Raw genomic sequence first — 20,499 nt, forward strand, 5'->3', positions numbered from 1 at the left:
AATGCAAAAAATGCAGATGCCAAAATCAAACCTGATCCGAATATTTTTATGACGGACAAAAGTTTCAGAGGCAGTGTGTAAACGTGATTGACACAACGTGAGGTTGTATTTATTTTTTAACGTGTGAAAGTTTTGGATGTGAATTTCTGACTTTAAAGACCTTAAGATTGGACAGAGGGCAGTGGAAGTGCTTGTGTAACAAGAGCAAAAAGCTTAATTATTTTTGCTTAAAAACAATATTTGTTCCACTGTCTTCAGGCTGAGTTGATCATATGGGACATATAAAGCTTGACAACACAAAAATCTTTGAGAAAGAACATAAAGGTTTGGGTAAAAAAAGACATTTATGTGTTGCCGTGTATTTTAAAGAGTCCTCTCCTCTTGGAATATTTGACTCCGCCAAGTAGCGCTGAACCTCCACCATTGCATCAACTGTATTGTTTTTTGTTTTTTTTTGTCTGCTGGACAAATGCATCTAAATGATGCCAAACGTCACATAAAATGAGCAAAATTGGTTATTAAATGCAAGTTCAATTTCAACAAATCGTACAGCATGAAGATCTATCTGATGTTTAAGGTCCCTCATCTTGAGCCGGCACTGCCTGCATTGATGGAGGTTGTTTCCTGCGAAATTACAAATGCACATAAGTGAGTCTTCTAAGAGCCTTATTGCCCTTTGATGGGCTGAGGAACCTTAGCATTTTAAAATGTGGGTCCAGAAAAGTTGGCAAATTTAGGATATTCATGGACTGCAAATCATGGATTTTCTCTGAGTTGCTGGATAATCATTTCTGCCAACTGTTTCTGGCCATCACAGATGTTTTTTGTTTTGGGGCCATTTTATCAGACAAAGAATGGTCCACTGTTTTTAGTAGTGGTATTATTTTGGAGGTAGAGGCCTCCCACAGCTCCACAGTTGCTTCATAGAAAGGAGACAGAACATCAAGACACTCCCCAATGTATAAATACTCCTCAGGTGTGAGTGGAGAAGTATCGGTTTGAAGTGATGCCAAAGCTACACCCACCAACTCTCTCAGCTCATAAAGACACTGAAACATCTGAAAGGTGCTGTTCCAATGGGTTTCCACTTCTTGATGCAGTTTTAGCTGTGGTTTCCCTAGGTGTGTCTGCATTTGTAAGTCTGTCTTTTACACAGAACATAGAAACAAGAATTTCTGAGGGACAATATTATTCAACAATTTTACTACATAGGCAACCACAAAGTGCTGGCAATCAAACTGGCATTAGAAGAATGGAGACATTAGCTGGAAGGAGCCATTGGCTGGAGAACACCCATTTGAAATAATCACAGACCACCGCAATCTACAGTACCTCCAAGAAGCCAAGAGACTGAACACCAATCAAGCTCAATGGGCTCTCTTCTTCACTCAATTTAACTTCACTGCGACTTACCCACCTAGTGACGAGAACCAGAAAAGCTGACGCACTATCCCGTATACACAATCCAGAAAATTGGTACTCTAACCTGTCCCCACACAGGAATTGATTTCACCACTGATCTACCACCTACTGACTCCCACACCTGTGTCCTCATTATTGTAGAACACTTCTTAAAAGCGTGTAAATTAATTTCTCTGAGAGGACTAGCTCATGTTTCCCTGGTCAGATGAGCCTTCCGACATTCCAGCTGTCCACCATTGGTTCAAAGAGAGCGAGAGGGTCTGGAATTCAGCTTACATTCATCTACTAGAATACCTCGTCGACCAGGAGGGCTTTGTTGGCCAAGAGGGAAGATCTAGGGTTGCCCATGGTGACATTCTGGATCCATCACTGTTACTTGAGTTCCACACCAACCATCCCAATTGTCTGGCACCAAGAGGCAGAGGCAGTCCCGTCATTGTCCACCGCGGTCATCGGGAGCTGCCCATGGAGGGGGGTGAGGTACTGTCACAGAGTCAGCACCAGACCTCTACACTCCACCCACTTGTTCATAATCACCAAGTTCTGATCAACCACACACTATATAAGCCAGCACCCATCAGTTTACCATTGTCTGGTCTTGTCGTTCAAACTGAACCACTTACCTGAATGATACTTACCTGTACAATCCTCTTCTCTACCAGTCACTCTTCAGTCTTCCGTTGTCTGCTGCCGGCTTGAGTCATCCGGTCCAACCATCTCCAGTCTTCACCATCTAAAACCAATAAGAAGTGTCATCCATATCTTACTTACTCAACTGCTCTCATCACTTGATTACTGACATTAAGCCAGTAAGCCTCTTGTTTGGAATATTGCCTGTTGCATTCTTTTGATCTGAGACAATATAATACATTTCATTAGTAATTCCATGAAAATGACAAATAATTATTGTAAGAAATTACAGCTTCTCCTTCTCAAATACACACACATTTGAGCAGAAAAATTCAAGTACCTAATATACTGTATGCGAAATCCAATTATCAAAGGGTTAGTTCACTCCAAAATTACAATTATTTCATTAATTAATCACGCTCATGTCGTTCCAGGTTTTTTTAATGAAATTTGAGAGATGGCTCTCTCCATTGACTGCCATTGCAACTGACACTTCAAAAAGTTCATTAAAGGTGCCCTAGCTGTAATATAAGTCTAAGGTGTCCCCTGAATGTGTCTGTGAAGTTTCAGCTCAAAATACCCCATAGATTTTTTTTAATTCATTTTTTTAACTGCCTATTTTGGGGCATCATTATAAATGAGCCGATTTAGGGTGTGCGGCCCCTTTAATTCTCGTGCTCCCCCACCCCCGGAGCTCGCACTTGCCTTGAACAGCATAAACACAGTTCACACAGCTAATATAACCCTCAAAATGGATCTTTACAAGATGTTCGTCATGCATGCTGCATGCATACATTGGATCATGTGAGTATTGTATTTATTTGGATGTTTACATTTGATTCTGAATGAGTTTGATAGTGCTCCGTGGCTAACGGCTAATGCTACACTGTTGGAGAGATTTATAAAGAATGAAGTTGTGTTTATGAATTATACAGACTGCAAGTGTTTAAAAATGAAAATAGCGACGGCTCTTGTCTCCGTGAATACAGTAATAAACGAGGGTAACTTTAACCACATTTAACAGTACATTAGCAACATGCTAATGAAACATTTAGAAAGAATGTTTCTGTTTTCCTTGTTTGCTTACCTAGTCTGATGATTCAGCTGTGCACATCCAGATGTTCTGCCCTTGTCTAATGGCTTGAACATGGGCTGGCATATGCAAATATTGGGGGCATACACCCCGACTGTTACGTAACAGTTGGTGTTATGTTGAGATTCGCCTGTTCTTCGGAGGTCTTTTAAACAAATGAGATTTATATAAGAAGGAGGAAACAATGGAGTTTGAAACGTGTATGTCTTTTCCATGTACTGAACTCTTGTTATTTAACTATGCCGAGGTAAATTCAATATTTAATTCTAGGGCACCTTTAAGAGATCAGAAAACTAACAGATATCTTTGAGTACAATATGCATCACATGACTAAACATGCTTCGTTTTCAAATACCTCTGTTTTAACAGTCCACTCTACAACGCAAAAACAGCGTTTTCAAATTTATCGACTTGGGAGAGCGTTTTTAAAAAGTTGTCTTCCATAACAAAAATGCTGTCTCAGTGTGGACAGGAGGCGAAAATGGTGAGAAAAAGATGTTTTCAAACAAAAATGTATTAGTGTGACCAATCCCTAAGGTGTTCCCCTTCCTTCAGCCCAAGATATACATAAGACAAGTGGTTTGGAGAATTAATTCTTTTATAGGATTTAAATGACTTTCTCTAATGATTATTTAACATGAAAAGGAAGGCAAACTGTTTAGGATTCTTTATTTCACCAAAACTATATGTACATACAGGCTACCTGAAATACAACAAAGAATAAAATGTGCTGATAAAATATAATTCATAGCCAAGCATAAATAAAATATTTCCATGTTTTTTTCCTGATAAAATTGCTGGATAGTCCCAGGGTTCCATAATTGTCAGTAAACTAATCCAGATATTACTACAGTAAATTGAAATTGACTTGACTAAATAAGCAGCGAAACAGGTAGAATGTTTAGCTTTTACACAATCACAGCAGGAACCAGTTTCCAGATACCACCGGATGAGCCCCAACAGTAGCCATATTAAAGTCCAGATTGAAAACATATTAACCTGTGCATTCATTCAATAAAGATGAATCAAATAATGCAGTGCAATGTTAATTATTTAATTCAGTTTATGTCCTTTTATTTATAATCTTTCAGGTACAAGACAGAATTTTAAACTATAGCAGGAGATGGCCTTCAGTGAAGATCATATGCACAAAAGAAAATACAAAAGCAGAAAAATAAAATTTAAAGAGGTGGTCCTGAAGGTGGACAATCAGATGTGGCCCACGATCAGCTGTGGCGTGAACAGTCTCAATTTCACACAGATGTATTTTCTGGTGCCATAGTCTCTCACATTTGCCTGAGGTTTTTTTATGCATCTGTAAGTGTGATGGCAATGATTTTTTTTCACAAATGGTTTTCCTCCAAAGTGAATTGCAGGTGATTGTTGGAATTGCTCCATTTTCACACTGAGGAACACTGCAATTTCTTTCCAGAATGAGTTTGTAAATGGCGTTTCAGGATTGTGTGAAATGTGAAACTCTTCTCACACTGAAGACACTTGTAAGGCCTCTCTCCTTTGTGAACTCTTACGTGAATGTTAAGGTTTCCTTTACGTGTGAAACTCTTTCCACACTGAGGGCAGGTGAAAGGCTTCTCTCCAGTGTGAATCCTTATGTGAACCTCAAGGTTTGATTTGTTTATGCAAGTCTTTCCACAGTGATGGCACATGAAAGGCTTCTCTCCAGTGTGAGTTATTACATGATTCTTAAGGTGTTTCCTGTCTGGGAAACTCATTCCACACTGATGACATATAAAATAGTGCTTTCTTGAGTGAATCTTCATATGGTGATTAAGGGTACCTTTACATCTGAAACTCTTTCCACACTGACTACATACACACGGCTTCTCTCCAGTGTGAATTCTCATGTGTATCCTAAAACTATCTTTACGTGAGAAGCTCTTCCCACACAGTTTGCAGATGTAAGGACTCTCTCCAGTGTGACTTCTCATGTGGTCATTAAGGTTGTTTTTCTGTCTAAAACTTTTTCCACACTGAGGGCATATGAACGGCTTTTCTCCAGTGTGGATTCTCATGTGAGTTTTAAGATTTCCTTTTAGTGAGAAACTCTTCTTACACAGTTTACAGGTATAAGGAGTCTGTCCAGTGTGAATTCTCATGTGGGCATCAAGGTTTTTTTTCTGTCTAAAACTTTTTCCACACTGAGGGCAGGTGAAAGGCTTCTCTCCAGTGTGAATTTTCATGTGTTTTTTAAGATTTCCTTTTAGCGAGAAGCTCTTTTCACACTGTTCGCAGGTGAAAGGGCTTGCCCCTGTGTGAATTCTCATGTGAGTTGTAAGATTTCCTTTTAGTGAGAAACTCTTCCCACACATTTTGCAGCTATAAGGGGTCTGTCCAGTGTGAATTCTCATGTGGGCATCAAGGTTTTTTTTCTGTCTAAAACTTTTTCCACACTGAGGGCATATGAATGGCTTTTCTCCGGAGTGTATTCTCATGTGAGTTTTAAGGTTTCCTTTTAGTGAAAAACTCTTCCCACACAGTTTGCAGGTATAAGGGGTCTGTCCAGTGTGAATTCTCATGTGGGCGTCAAGATTTTTTTTCTGTGTAAAACTCTTTCCACACTGAAAGCAGGTGTAAGGCTTCTCTCCGGTGTGAATTTTCATGTGTTTTTTAAGATTTCCTTTCAGTGAGAAACTTTTCCCACACTGTTGGCAGGTGAAAGGGCTCTCTCCAGTGTGAATTCTCATGTGGACTTTAAAGTTTGTAGTTCCTGTTTTTTGTGAGGAAGTCTTTTCAGTCTGCGAGTCGCTAAAAAAAGGTTCTCCAGTGATGAACTCATGATGTTTCTCATGAAGGTCATTTTCTTCCATATCATTCAGTTCTTGACTCTCAACTTTCAGCACTATCAGGTCTAAAGCAGAAAAAGACAAATAAGTTAACCCCAGTTAAATAGCACAAAGCAATGGACATCAAAAAGCATTAAATCCAACAATACGTATGTTAGATCTTATACCCATAAAGCTACTGAAAGAGGTAACCTGTAATATCAGAACATCTTGTCAATATTGTTAACTGTTTCTTCCTTAAGGACACGCCTCATACTTTCAAACTGGCAGTTATCAAACCACTTATCAAAAACCCAGAGTAGATTGCTTTGGGATTGAGATCCATCAGGACCCAACACAAAACTCACAGGAGCAGGCAAAAAACTATATCGTAGGATTTAATAAGAAGGAAGGGGTCAACAAATGAAGTTGAGAAAAAGTAGGTTTTCACTATACAAAACCAAAACAAAGTAAGTCTGACGTTTGGATAAACTTCTCAGTTGTTACTAAAAGAGGAAAGAATTGGACTTTGTAAGTTGCAACAAATGTCTGAAAGTATTGATATACATCGGGCACAAATCTGGCACCTCTTGAGGCAACATTCCTGGTCCAGGTGAAAATAAGCTCTTTTTGAAGGATAAAGCTTCTTCCTGCACATATTAAACAAGATACTACAGAGAACTGTTATTACAGTGTTTATGATGTTATTGTTACATCTGTGACGGAATTTAATTAATCGTACCTATCATTTCTTTTTCCTTGCAGGAATAACATTTATATGCTTTTGAAAAATAAATGTGCTCAAAACTTGGGCCTAAGTCAGTGTGTGTCTGAATCATGTCCAAATATAAGAAAAGGGGAAATGAAACATAGGGACAGCTAGACAACCATCTAAATATAATAGCCCCAAACTAATTGCTGAAAAAAAAAAAAAAAATGCGTATGTGCATTTATTACAAAGTACGCGCGGTTACAAAAATACGGCAGTGCGCGTACAGTATACGCATACTCTTCTGATGACGAAATTCACGTCACGTCCACTGTACGCTGACCCTCACGTACGTGTAAAAAGTGAATTATACTTTGGGCTTAATAACACGAAGTCGAACCGCAGCGAACTCATATTTCCCAAAGAAACCGACCTGAACCATTCAAATTAGAAAACATTATTACAAGCTCACCGTTGTGAATCGGGCTAAGGTAAAGAAATGGTTTTGAACACTGATTGGTTATGTACTTGCTCAATAATTGATTTTGGATCATTTTTAACCAAAAAAAGTTATGGACTGCAGCTTTAATATGATAATATTTTGCTTGGGAACTTTAACCAACCTCATTCAGGTTGTCAGTCCAAATCCGATTTTTGTTATCAAGTGTGAACCGCAAAATATCACATGAAAATTTTTACAAAACGGTTTTGATCTACATTCATATGTGGTTTGAAATCCTATTCAAAGCGCATTTGCTTTCAAAGCACAACCTGCAAAAACAAGGTTGTGTGGTTGCAAATGCCAGTCGACCAGAAAATTACAATAGCCTATAAATAGAGACACATTTTCGGACCGGCAAAGACAAAAGCACGGAATAAAGCCGCACATACCAGCCTCCTACATTTCTGCCACTGCCTCAGAAGATGGCACGGCAGCTAAACATTAGCCTCCTTTTCACCGAAATTACCCAGAACAATTTGTCCCAGGAACTTTTTTTCCCCCCAGACCTGTTGCTTTCTGTGTTTCCATAATGGTCTAAAGTACTGTGCCCAACTTTCCAGTCCCCCCTGGATTTCGTCCTCCGCATATGGGCTTAATAAAGCCTGAACCTCATCGTCGGTCCATCGGTTGTATTTTTAAACTACACTGTTGATTCAAATAGCAAACAACTCTTACTGCATGCGCCGTATCAGACTTTTAAAAATGATGGTTTAAATAAAACGCTGCATGAACTCAACCAATCAGCATGTTCCAAGTCCCACCCCTGAAAAAGTACTACCTCGTGAGCAGGTACTTTTTGAGGGGAGAATTTTTACCTGGAACTTCATTTAGACCCTAGTTCCTGCGGTCAAAACACACCGAGTACCACCATAAAGTCCCTAGTTCCTGGGTAAAGTTACTGCGGTGGAAACGGGGCTATTGTCATTTTCGAAATAAGACAAAACATCTCTTGTAAACCCCTTCTTGTTGCTGGCTTGTTCGAGATGCATCAGCACTGCACAGACCAATCAGCGAGTACCGCGAGAGCGATTCAAAATTATAAGGAGTCATCTGCTCTCCAAGCGCTCTCACGGTACTTTGATGGTCATATGCCGATTGGTCTGTGCTGCGCCGATGCATCTCGAACAAGCCTTTTGACATATGTCAATCTACACAAGGTCATTGCCATAGAAACCAATGCAGAAATTAGGGAAAACAAAAGAGCACAATGGGACACACAAATCGGATATGGACAGTCAGTAGTTTAGATCTGATTCCAATTGGATACACAAATCGGATTTGGACTGAGAGTTTGAACATCAAGTGTTTTTTACCCTCTGAAGTTTATGAGGCCCTGAATATTGTTATTTTCCACGTGCATCACACAAAAGCAGCATGGAAGTAGGATCTTCTTGAAGGCAGCATCAGTATTTGCCTGGTCATGTGATCTCAACATGTTTGTCCATATGAGGCGAACCACTCATGTCAAATAAAACTTTAATTAGGACACTCATATGGCATTTGTATAAATATCATCTGTAGATCTGGACATTTTAATAAGGATCAAATGACTGAGTTCAGCTTTGAGAATGAAACCAACCTGTTTGTGTCTCATTTTCTTCTTGTTTCACACTGAATGTTTCTTCAATCTTCATGTCTACACTCTCTTCTTTAATAAAGGCCATCTTTATAATTGTGTCACGTGGATCTCAGTTGCTTCACCAGGAGTTTTTCTCTGTGTTTGGATGAGAATAATTAACAGAAAGAAAAAAATAGATCCAAACTAAAATCTCTGTATGCGTCTCAATCCGCTCTCAAGTTCAGTAGTCAGCGCACTGATAAGGAAGTCAGTCAGGGCTTTAATGGCACACGAAATATAGAGCCTTAGTAGTTATGATTTATATTTGGTATTTAATAATGTGTATATTAGCCTATATAATAGAGTATACTCTAATGAAAACATTTGCAATTGGTTTGTAAAAACTGTCATTGTACGTTTGTGTTACTATAGTAATATTACTATAGTACTAAACTATAATACTATGGTAATATTGTAGTAATACTACAGTAAAATTGCAGTTTAAAAACCATGGTTCATGTTAGGCTTGGGCGGTAATACGGTAATATGGTATACCGCGGGATCTAAAAATAGCAGCGGTATCAATTTCAATACCGTCATACGAGACAAGGATTACCGTCATAGGAGACAAGGATTAAATATTAAATATAATTCATTTAATGCCTAAAAATGCGTATGCGTGGTTGTCATCACGTGACAGCATGGAGGAGAAAGAGAGATGGGAAAAGATGGCGAGTCGCGCACTGAGTGATCTGGACTCGAAAAAGAACAAAACTTCTGCAGTTTCGACCGAACGAGAAGGGAGAGGCGGTAAATACGGACGAGGCAATTTGCAAATTGTGCAACAAAATGGTGACCGCGAGAGATGGAAATACCTCGAACCTAAGGTCGCATATACGAAACCACCATGCACTCACTGCTGCGAGGATTGCCTCGAGTTCACTCAGTGCAACAGCCGATGCAATGGTAAGGTCCCGTCGGCATCGGCACCAGCACCGTAGAGGACCGAGTCGGAGCTGAAATAACAGCCTACTGTTTGGAGCCAGTTACTCAAGGAGACGAGGACCCACTTCTCTGGTGGAAAAATGCACCGCTGGTTTTCAGCACCTCAGGTAAAGTTTTCGGTCCACAACGTGCCCTGTTAAAGCAGGACAAAGTAAGCCGGACTAGATTTGATGCCACTTGCCATTCGTTCCTATTCGCACTGTTTATTTTTATTTATTTATTTAATTGATTCGGGTATTTTTATTTGGTTTTCGTTAAAAACAATATTGGAAAGAAGACTGGAAAGAAGTTTTTATTTAGGCCTATTGCTTTGCAATAATTTTTATAATATGGATGTTTATGTTAATTCAACTCTGGTTGACTGTTGTGGGTCTTTTTGCACTTTTTTATAAATTGCTCTTTGTTATTAAAAGTTGTTCGGGCGGTGTGATTTAATTTAATTGATTTGTGTGCGCATCTCTGTGCGAAAACTGTTCTGGATGTTTATGTTAATTTAATTCTGTTTGATTGTTGTATTTGCAGTTTTTTATAAACTGCTATTTGTTGCTAATAAAAGTTGTTAATATTGTTGTGCATGGTATTTTGTTATTGTTTCAGTATTAGTGTTTGGTATTCAGTTTCTGAACGGTTTAGGCACAAGCAAACAGTTTGGTGACGCTGTCTGGGCCTTACGTCATAATTTTTTAATTATTCACGGTAATACCGTATACCAAGGTAAAATAGGGAGGAGGTTTGACAGTATCAAAATTTGGATACCGCCCAAGCCTAGTTCATGTACCACAAATTAACTGGTTGTATCACCATGGTTTTAAAGTGCCTTGTATGTTTTTCAATGAACATCTACAAAATAAAAACAGAATGACAAGTTACTATTCTATGATACATAATTACAGCAGTTACATCATCTGAAAGAGAACATGCTCTCACATGTGACAAAATTATTCAGAACAATGAATGTGACGTCAGTTTAAATGCCAAAAGTGCGCCAACGGCCTGAGAGATCCAGCAATCAGAGATCACTCACATGAAATGTAGTTTTATAATGAATATTAGAGTAATAACAATAAAGAAAAAAAAATGATAATAATATAGCTGTATATTTATACATAATTTTCCAAATATTTAATAAATTGACAATGCATGAGCCTTGCAAAAAGAGGGCACAGTATAAACCCTATCTTATTGCTGAGCTTAATAATTTGTTTGATTTCAGAACATTGACATTTTGGTTATTTTGATGGCCCCCTTTAGATATTATTTTTGACTATAAGTTATGTTGCACCTACATGCCAACTAACTAACTCTCATTGGAACATTAGTTGAGTATTAATAGATAGCATGATTTTAGCATGATGTTTCTCCCACAGTATAAATGAGTCTGTAAATTGGTTTTGTGTTTATTATGGTTTTACTACAAAACCATAGTTAAGCTATAGGTAATTTTGTAGTTACTATAGTCTTATTGCCAATGCAGTAGCAAAACCAGATTATTTTTTATTATTATTTTACCACAAAATTCATAGTAACTATGGTTACTGTACTAAGACATGTTTTGTTTTGTTTTTTTCTCGTAAGGAAATCATTAAGCGAAGCAACTGACTCGGATTCTCGAAACGCTCAGTTTCTCTTTTCACGACTTTCCAGTTGACCGAGTTTGTGTTTATGATAAAGTGATTCACGATATTGGGAGCGAAATGAGACGCACCTTTTCTTTTAACAATGTATAGAAGCGCTTTAATAACAAAAATAGCATAAAAAGTCAGATATTACATTCAATATTAATTCATTCATTTACATCACTTGTCAAACACATAGACTGAACGGTTAGTAGCGATTTTAACGCATAAAAACCACAAACCTCTGTTCAGCCGAGCCACAACAAGCGCAGGTGCGTGGCGCATAATTATGACGTCATATCGCCAGCCCAAAATAAAAGTCCTGTTCACACGTTAAAATCACAGAAGTGCATAGAAATGTATATACAAAAACATATACAAATAATAAAACATATGTCAGCTTTATTCAGATATTAATTCTTGGTGAAATACATCTGTTGTCAACTTCTATACATATAGATAGAGATATGTGTCACAAAAAGCCATAATTGTTGTCTTAGCATGATCAACACCTGTAGATTTGAAAACATCTGATGAATACTGCTAAAAATCCCAAACTCATCCATGACACATTTTAGTGTAGAGTATACAAATATTCTTATGTCAAAATTCGATTAAAAAAAAGTTCACTTACAATATTACAAAATATGTTTATGTAAAGTCAGCAAGTTTTTATATTTTAAGTTGATTATACAAAGATTTATAAAGCACAAATAGCCTAATGTGTTTGAGTTCAATTTATCAGTCGACTGAACAGTTTTAATGTATTATTTTATATCATCATATATCACTTTACATAAAAAAACTACATTATGATAATATTTCAAGTGTTATGTAGTACTATTATGCCTGATGCTTGAAGGCTTCAAAGCTAGTGCCGAATGTCTTCCCGTCTGAGGCTTGTATTGTTATAGTGAAGTAACATTCAAAGCCTCGTTTGCAGTGCTTCGAGAAGGGGTTTGAATTTTGGCAGGACTTCGACTATAAGATGTGTCAAACCCCCTCTTGAAGAGATGGTGAGTTGGAGTGTTCGGATTGCTATTTATAGTTCGCTAATTACACTACAATAGTAGACATGGAACCAGCTAGAAAGAGAAGGCTTTCAACTGTTTAGGAGTTTTTAAAATTGATCTCTCCCAATAAGATGTGTGTTTGTAGGTTGATTTCCCTGTCATGTCATTAGCCTAATTATTGTGCTATTTCGTAGCGTCATTGATCTTTTTAAAATCTTTTCAATGCGTTTTCCGTACAGATTTACTTTTAGATTTGTTGATGTCTTTTTATTCCTAGTTGAAATGCTTGCTCTGTGAGAACGAGCTGGGATATGGTGGTGAAATATTCTCAGCCAGTCACCCTGGTCGAGGATGAAGGGTTCAGGGGGTCTGTCAACAAACTGGACCCTACATATGTTCTGGCTACCAGATGTGTGCATGTGATCATTGATAGGTACACAAAATATATTTTCAATACATTATTAAGATATTTTCTTTTATTCAACACACAATCTCATTTCGTCAGGCTTTAAAATTAGTGGTAGAAGAAAAGTTAAAAAAAAGCCAAGCCCTAAGTCATGAAAGCTGTGGCAGTCAGCCTGACAGCAGATATGTGGACCTCAATGAATATGGATGCCTATCTTGATCACATGCCTTTACTTAAATGAGGATTCACTTAATCCAGTTGAAGATCGGGTTCATCACACTGGTTTGGAGATGGGTTTGTTGAGGCCTTTACAGGGGATGGTCTAGTTGACACAATCTCTGCTGACACTTCAGGGATGTCTTGTGCTCATGTTTAAGCGCAGGTCCTTCATCTGATCTGGATATGGCCCGGATCTGGCTGACTATGGTAAACCTCAAGATAAAGAGAGACTAATATTAGCGTAGACGCCATTCTTCTTACGATGTAACAAGTACATTGGGTGTTATAGGAAGTTTTCCCGGCTGACCTAATTTATGCAGCCTAACAATCCTTTAAGGTGTCAAATAGGAGAAGGATCTACCGCCTGCGGTTGATTTTGATATTCTAGGTATCATCAACTGGCCTGAATTCTGAGATTGCAATAGACATGAAGGACTATAATGCGTTAAGCGCTCACTCAGATACCGGGGAGCTAAACCATTTAGTGCTTTGTAAGTAATTAACAAGATTTTAAAATCTATACGATGTTTAACAGGAAGCCAATGCAGTGCTGACAGAAGTGGGCTAATATGGTCATACTTCCTAGTTCTAGTAAGAACTCTAGCTGCTGCATTTTGTACAAGCTGTAGTTTATTTATCAGGCAAGCAGAACAACCACCCAGTAGAGCGTTACAGTAATTTAGCCTCGAGGTCATGAACGCATGAACTAACTGTTCTGCATTTGTCATTGAGAGCATATGTCGTAGTTTAGATATATTTTTAAGATGGAAGAATGATGCTAGTAACATGGCCTTCAAATGAAAGATTGGTATCAAAGAGCACACCCAGGTTCCTAACTGACGATGAAGACTTAACAGAGCAGCCATCAAGTGTTAGACAGTATTCTAGGTTATTACATGAAGAAGTTTTTGGTCCAAAGATTAGAATCTCTGTTTTTTCTGAATTTAGTAGTAGGAACTTACTGGTCATCCAATTCTTTTATATCAGCTATGCATTCCATTAATTTTTGTCAGGACGCGAAGAAACATAGAGTTGAGTATCATCAGCGTAACAGTGAAAACTAACGCCATGCTTCCTAATGCTATCTCCCAAGGATAGCTTGTACAGAGTGAAAAGCAACGGTCCTAGTACTGATACTTGCGATCAGTTTGACATCTCTTCATTTACTGATGCAAACTGATAATGGTCAGATAAATATGATTTGAACCATGCCAATGCAATTCCACTAATGCCAACATAATTTGATTCTATTCAAAAAATGTTGCGGTTGATAGTGTCAGATCCAGTAACACTAATAGAGAGATACAACCACGATCTGATGATAGGAGCAAATCATTTGTAAACTCTCAGTATGGTACGGTCTAAATCCTGACTGGAAATCCTCAAAGATACCATTTCTTTCTAAAAAGGAGCATAGTTGTGCTCTGCTTTAACACTTTTTGCAGCCGTTTTATTTAAATTTTACTTCTCTTGCATTGCATGGGAGCACATGGCAGCTGTCGCACACGAATACGACTAGTTGGTGAGTGTTTATTTTAAGTTTAGAATCTGCCCAAATTATTTGTCGATGTGCATGGACTATAAAAATGCATAAGCAAAACATAATTAATGTGCACCAGATTTATTGTACTGAACATATTGTAATGGTGTGCTTTTGTTCTATTTTGGTGAATCTGATTGACCCATTGCTATGAACATTATTTGATGTTTATTTTTGAGTGCACAGTTTGTGGTTTGTTTGTTTTTTATTTTCACCGCTAAAGTTATCATTGGGTTGTTGCTGTTGTTAAAAGTAAAATGAAGCATAATACAAGTTATACATTTTACTTATTCACCATTAGCTGCTTAAATGCATCCACAAAGGAAAAGCATGTGCATGGTGTCAAATAAACGCTGTGGCAGTTGCTTTGCTTTGTTATTAACAAGCATAATTATATTCAGTTGCATTACAAATACTGAAGAGAGAAACACACAATGCATGAAATGGTGACCATGTTCATTTAATGTCAACCATTTTAACAGGCAGATGGCGTCAGATAACCATTTGTACAAAAACTATTGATAAAAAAAATTGTATAAACTAATTTTAAATGATTGATGGGGGTTTTCTTTAGTAATTTTTTTCGAATTTTTTTCGAACTCCTCGAAACATGGAGTAATATACAACGTAGTGTTGCATGGCACACACATATATCTTGTTAGATGCCTCTTCTTTCTCTTCTGAGAGCTGGAGAGGCAGATTTTGCAGTGGCACCTGGTCCTGCTGTCCTGGCCGGTGGTCTGTGGCACTTCAGTGGGAAAATGCCTTGCTGTTAACCACAGAAGAGTGTCCAGAGCAGGACGGTCCCCTTTGGGTGGACACCGGGTTGGGCCATACTCCTCCAGAAGCCCTTTCATCTGGTTTGTCCTGAACTCCCGGGAAGTGATGTCCTGTCTTGTTGGTAGTAAATTACATATTTGATGAGTTCGAAAGAATGTTGAGTGTAAGTATATTTTAATGTGCTTTGTGAATATAAGTGTAAAGTGCATGAAATATAAGTTATGGTTATTTTAGATGGCTGTGTCAATTTCTAACCTGACAGTTGGTGGTGAACAATGTGGCTGTTCATCACAGCAGTGTCAAGCAGATAGAAGAAGATCTTCTTGTACCACTTAGTTAACACAAAAAAGCCTTTGACCATGTTGGCCTTGTCGACTGCCCCCATTTTTCTGTTGTATTGAAGGACACGGTGAGGCTTGACTTTCATTTCACCGGTGACTAAATCGACTTTCCCTGTGGCTGACATCATAAGTATGAGAACATCTCTCTTATCATGCCATTTTACCACCAGCTGTGTTCCGTTCTGTCTTCGCTCAACTTGCCCTTTTGTCATTTTTCCTGTGAAAACTGGCATACCTCTCCTGTTGGCCCACACAGTACCACAGGCCCCCGTTCATTGAGAGAGGAGGTGCTGGAACAGCGATGGACTGCTGTACCAGTTGTCCACATAGATGATGTGGCTCTTTCCCAGATAAGGAGCGAGTAGTGGATCCAGTATAATGTTCATGTCTTGCACGTATCTGGTCAGCACATCGATCAAAACGATGTTCTTCACCCCAAATCGATTTCTTTTGCAGGGATGCACTGACGGAAGGCCAGCCTGCCTTTGCATTGCATCAGTGATTCGTCCACACAGAGATCTTTAAATGGGACAAAAACATGACCAAAGGTTGAGGTAACAGCAGTAAACAGCAGTAAAGGTTGAGGTAACAGCTCTTTATTTTGTCCAGTGGATAATGGTGACTAGCTCTCGCACTGTTGGTGAAGTGCAGGCAACGGAAGAGGAGGAGGAAGCGGTCCTGAGAAAACAGTAAGCCGAAAAATTGTGTCTGCAGCAACTGTTCAGTGCTCCAGTAATCCCGAAGAGATGGCTTTCTGATAACTCCCATCGGAAGAACTGCCACCAGGAATGAGTACATTCATTTGATAGTAGTTGGCACCCACCTTGCCATCTTTCCCTGCACTCCTGGTGCAATCTTCTTCTGGAGTTCTGCAGCATACAGGTTTGTTTCCTCCACAACTTCTCCAACAAGCTCCTCTGTAAAAAACAGCTTGAAGCACTGGGCCTCTGTGGCAGATCCAGGAGAGGTAAAGTCAGTGATGGCTGCCTAACTGGGTAGTGCTAGGACACTGCCTTCCCTGAGCCACAAACAAAATATTAATTATTAATATTATACTAACACTGCACATTGCATGTCTCCTCTGTCCCATTTCAAGTCCATGAGTTTCTTCTAATAATCTGATGAGTGGAATCAGGTGTCTTGTATATTAAAGACACAAATGCCTGTCTTGCACTAGCTCTCTGATGGGCATCTACAACTTTATGCATTACATAGTGCCATGATCACCAGTTGGAGTGCCCTAGTTAGCCACCAGAGGGCACTCCAACCCAGACAATTGTCTCATCACTGCAGACTACATTTCCCATAACCCACTTCCCGGACTCATTATCACTCATTGTACTCAGCTGTTGTCACTCATGTTATTAGTGTCTGTCTATTTATACCCTGTTGTTTCTGTCATTTGTTGTCGAGTCTTCATCTTTGTTACATGCTTGTGGAATTCCCGCCTCTCTGTTTGGTTTCTTGTTTCTTGTTTCTTGTTTCTGTATGGACTGAATCTATGGTTTTGACCCTTTACCTGGCTGTGACTACGATTTTGGATTGCCCTAATTAAAGCTGCACGTGGATCTTACCATTAGTGATGGGCAAATGAAGCCTCATGAAGCACTGAGGCTTCACAACCCATTGGTTCACCAAAAGGTTCATTACCCAAAGCTTCATTCAGCATTGCTCACTAGTGACACCTAGCTACTGTGCAAAGAAATAGCAGGCAAAATTAATCCTGAGCCTATGACCTGAACAGACATTTGTGCATTGCTTGGGTATAAAATAAAATATGTATTTTTCTCTGTCTGACTTTACTTGTGCAGAGACAACTGGCTCAGACACACACACACACACACACACACACAGATAATTAATTATTCATAAATTGTTTGGATAGTGACAGTATGTATAACAACACTGATGCTGTGTTGAGTGCAGTGATTATTATTGAGGGACTGTAATACTGCAAACTGCAACAGAGTAGTTTGGGGTGGGAAAAGGTAAGAATTGTTACAGTTTGTTGGTGCACTGAACAGTTTTAGTGCAGTGTTGTGCTTATGGGACTGGAGATATGGAGCAAACCGCAACAGAGCAGTTTGGGGTGGGTGAAGGAAGGATTATAATTGATTTTTATTGAGGAACAGAATTTTTTGAAGTGTGTTGGGGTTTAGACGATTCCTCTTCTTGGACAAAACCTCTCCAGCCTTGGAAAAGATCCTTTCGCAAGGAACAGAGGATGCAGGGGAACATAAGAATACGAAGACATAAGAAGACAGTGCCAGCTGGTCTAAGTGAGGATATAGATGCTTCTGTTGAGCCCAATATACTAGTGGATCCTCAGATCTTGGGAGATTCACTTCCGATAAATATCGGTCCACTTCAACAGTAGCATCTGCTGTTGCACTTGAGCTCCTTCTACTGTGATCAACCGTGCTATCCAGCAGATGCCAAAGGTCACCTAATAATAGAGGTACAAACAGAAAAACTCCATTAATAATGGTTCACAGTACTAATCACTTATGTGAAAATTCACAGAACAAAGAAATATACTACTTAATGTTGTTTGTAGATTGACCTGCTTCTGAAGAGGCTGGCAGCTGAGCTGGGGATGTATTGGTGGAAGCAGAATGGGCACCAGAACTTCTGATTACAGTAGCACATTCTGATTTTAATCCTGATACTGCTTCTTGTAGTTTCCCTTGGCTTAAGAATCCCAGTTTTTTGAATATGGGATCCAATAATGTGGGTATGGTTATCACACTTAATGGTTCAAAATGTACAGCATTTTCTCTGACCCTCCGGACCAGGCTGTCACCCAGCTGCCTTGTTAAATTGGACTTGAGGCCTTCCAGCTTACTCGTTACTGTATGATTCAACATCTTCATCAAAGGAATCACTTTTGAGGCAGACACTCTTTCTCAGCAGAAAGCTCTACTGTAGCCTGGTGGAAAGGGGCAAGAACATGTAAGGCATCTTGGATAGCCTCATACTCCAAGGCAGTAAGTGGGGTGATGTCAGTCCTTAGACAGGCAAGGGCTGCCCCCACTGGCTCTCTCACCTGATAGAGCCGTTCCAGCATGTTATAAGTGCTGTTCCAGCGAGTGTCCACTTCAATTATCAGCTTCAGTACTGGTCTCCCCATCTGCTCCTGTACTTGGGCCAGTCTTTCTTTTGCTGTTGTGCTTGTTCAGAAATATGTCACAAGTTTCCTACATTTCAATCTAATGTCATTGAAGCTGCTGATGTCATCAAAGGACTTCCTCACAATGAGATTTAGTGCATGTGCAATGCATATTGCATGCCTAACATTTAATGATCTTACACATGCAATCATATTGGCTGCCGCATCAGTTACCAGGCACTTCACTTTCTCCTTTATGCCCCACTCCTCCATGAGCTTGATGTGTCCAGTAGCCAAGTTCTCAGCGGTATGGCTCTTAGGAAAATGCTCTACACCTAGTGAAATAGTGCAGAGCTTGTCGTTTTCATCTATAAAATGGCAGGTTATTGCTAGGTAGGCATCCATGTGTAGGGATGTCCACATGTCAGACGTAAAGCTTACAGCCGCAACTTTCTGCAACTGCTCTCTGGCCTTCTCCTTAGCCTCCTTGTATTTATTTTCAACCATGACCTTCAAAGCCTGTGGATAAAAAGAAATGCAGTTACTTTTAATTAACTGCTTAAATAATTATAAACCACTTTATTAATCATATACCTTTCGAGTTGGGATAACATAAGTAGGATCCAACACATGCAGGAGCTCCCTAAATCCAGCATCTTCCACAATGGAAAAGGGTTGGGAGTCCTTGACGACCATGTTCACCAGGGCCTCATTCACCATTTCTTTTTTGGAATCTGTAATAAAATACAAAGCTGGTGTATTGTAGGAGCTTAACACCTTACTTAAATAAATAAAAAAATATATATATTATGTATTACTTTGAGTACTGTGTGGATTGTTACTAGTTTCTGCATGTTCATGCAGTGCTCGATAATGCCTGAGCATGGAGGAGGTGTTATTGCTGTATGTCAGCTCCTTCAGGCACAGCAAGCATTTCACCTTGAAACATGAAATAATAGACATGAAACATTATACAGCCATATAGTGAGGATTATAATTATATTAAGACAGTAAAATATAACAATTACACATACCTTATTGTGAGCAACCATTTCAAAATGCTCCCAGACAGGGGAGGATTTCCTCTTTCTTGCTGGCTCCATTAAGAGGTCACAAAAAAAGCAAACAAATCCAAAAGGGCAATCCAAATCAACAAGCAGTCCAGTCCAAGTCCAAAAATCCAAAGCAATCCAACCAATCTTATCTATGTAATATAATAATAATATAATATAACTAATATAATTAATAATAACAATATACTAACCTAATATAACCTAATATAATATAATAATATAGCTCTAATAATACAATAACGACAATGACACAACTTTCTAACTCTCTGACTCTCCGACACTCTACTACTACTACTGGTTCTACTACTCCTGAAACACCCACAAGGTGGCGCGTGTTTCGAACCCCCTTTATCCGGAAGCGACACTCAAACCGAACCGATGACGTATTCCACACAAACCGAGGCATCGTTTGTCATCGGTCACGTGATTTCTACATTCCCAACACAAGCCTCGAATCGATGCTTCATCTGGCACGCCCATTTCTGCTTGACACAAGCTCCGAAGCCTCGGTTCAAATGTCCCATCACTACTTACCATCTTGTCTCAGTGCAATCCCTGACAGAAGACTCGACCATGAAGAGATCCAGCAGCAAGAGAATCCGGCAACCAGCTAGCACCCGGGGAAGTCAGAGCAGTCCCCAAGATCTGACTTCTCTTCGTCAGAAAGGTATGGAGGTGCGGGCCTTCACACAGAGGTTTT

The 20,499-nt window shown here is 39.2% G+C and overlaps 2 protein-coding genes across 2 annotated transcripts; both read right to left on the reverse strand.

Annotated features, from left to right (window-relative positions):
• Nucleotides 1–3,437: 3,437 nt before the first annotated feature.
• LOC125245812 (gastrula zinc finger protein XlCGF57.1-like) lies at nucleotides 3,438–11,634 on the reverse strand. Its single transcript, XM_048156586.1, has 3 exons — nucleotides 11,561–11,634; nucleotides 8,719–8,853; nucleotides 3,438–6,014 (listed from the first exon to the last, which is right to left on the reverse strand). The coding sequence occupies exons 2-3, from the start codon at nucleotides 8,801–8,803 to the stop codon at nucleotides 4,546–4,548; spliced, it is 1,554 nt and encodes a 517-aa protein (XP_048012543.1). The 5' UTR covers nucleotides 8,804–8,853; nucleotides 11,561–11,634; the 3' UTR covers nucleotides 3,438–4,545.
• Nucleotides 11,635–18,498: 6,864 nt separating this feature from the next.
• On the reverse strand, nucleotides 18,499–20,200 carry LOC125244510 (zinc finger BED domain-containing protein 4-like). The gene is made up of 5 exons (XM_048154580.1): nucleotides 19,761–20,200; nucleotides 19,545–19,665; nucleotides 19,321–19,460; nucleotides 18,908–19,245; nucleotides 18,499–18,787 (listed from the first exon to the last, which is right to left on the reverse strand). The coding sequence occupies exons 1-5, from the start codon at nucleotides 19,827–19,829 to the stop codon at nucleotides 18,499–18,501; spliced, it is 957 nt and encodes a 318-aa protein (XP_048010537.1). The 5' UTR covers nucleotides 19,830–20,200.
• Nucleotides 20,201–20,499: the final 299 nt, after the last annotated feature.

The sequence above is a fragment of the Megalobrama amblycephala genome, linkage group LG14 (assembly GCF_018812025.1).
Source record: "Megalobrama amblycephala isolate DHTTF-2021 linkage group LG14, ASM1881202v1, whole genome shotgun sequence".
NCBI lineage: Eukaryota > Metazoa > Chordata > Actinopteri > Cypriniformes > Xenocyprididae > Megalobrama > Megalobrama amblycephala.

Bases quoted from the DNA above. Each gene is read 5' to 3' on its own strand.
- LOC125245812 (XM_048156586.1), bottom strand. From the start codon at position 8,803: ATGGCCTTTATTAAAGAAGAGAGTGTAGACATGAAGATTGAAGAAACA. The intron at 6,015-8,718 runs GTTGGTTTCATT...TTTCTGCTTTAG, and splicing joins AGAAAATGAGACACAAACAG to ACCTGATAGTGCTGAAAGTT.
- LOC125244510 (XM_048154580.1), bottom strand. From the start codon at position 19,829: ATGGAGCCAGCAAGAAAGAGGAAATCCTCCCCTGTCTGGGAGCATTTT. The intron at 19,246-19,320 runs GTATATGATTAA...TTTTATCCACAG, and splicing joins ATGTTATCCCAACTCGAAAG to GCTTTGAAGGTCATGGTTGA. The intron at 18,788-18,907 runs GCATGCAATATG...TTTCTGAACAAG, and splicing joins GTAAGATCATTAAATGTTAG to CACAACAGCAAAAGAAAGAC.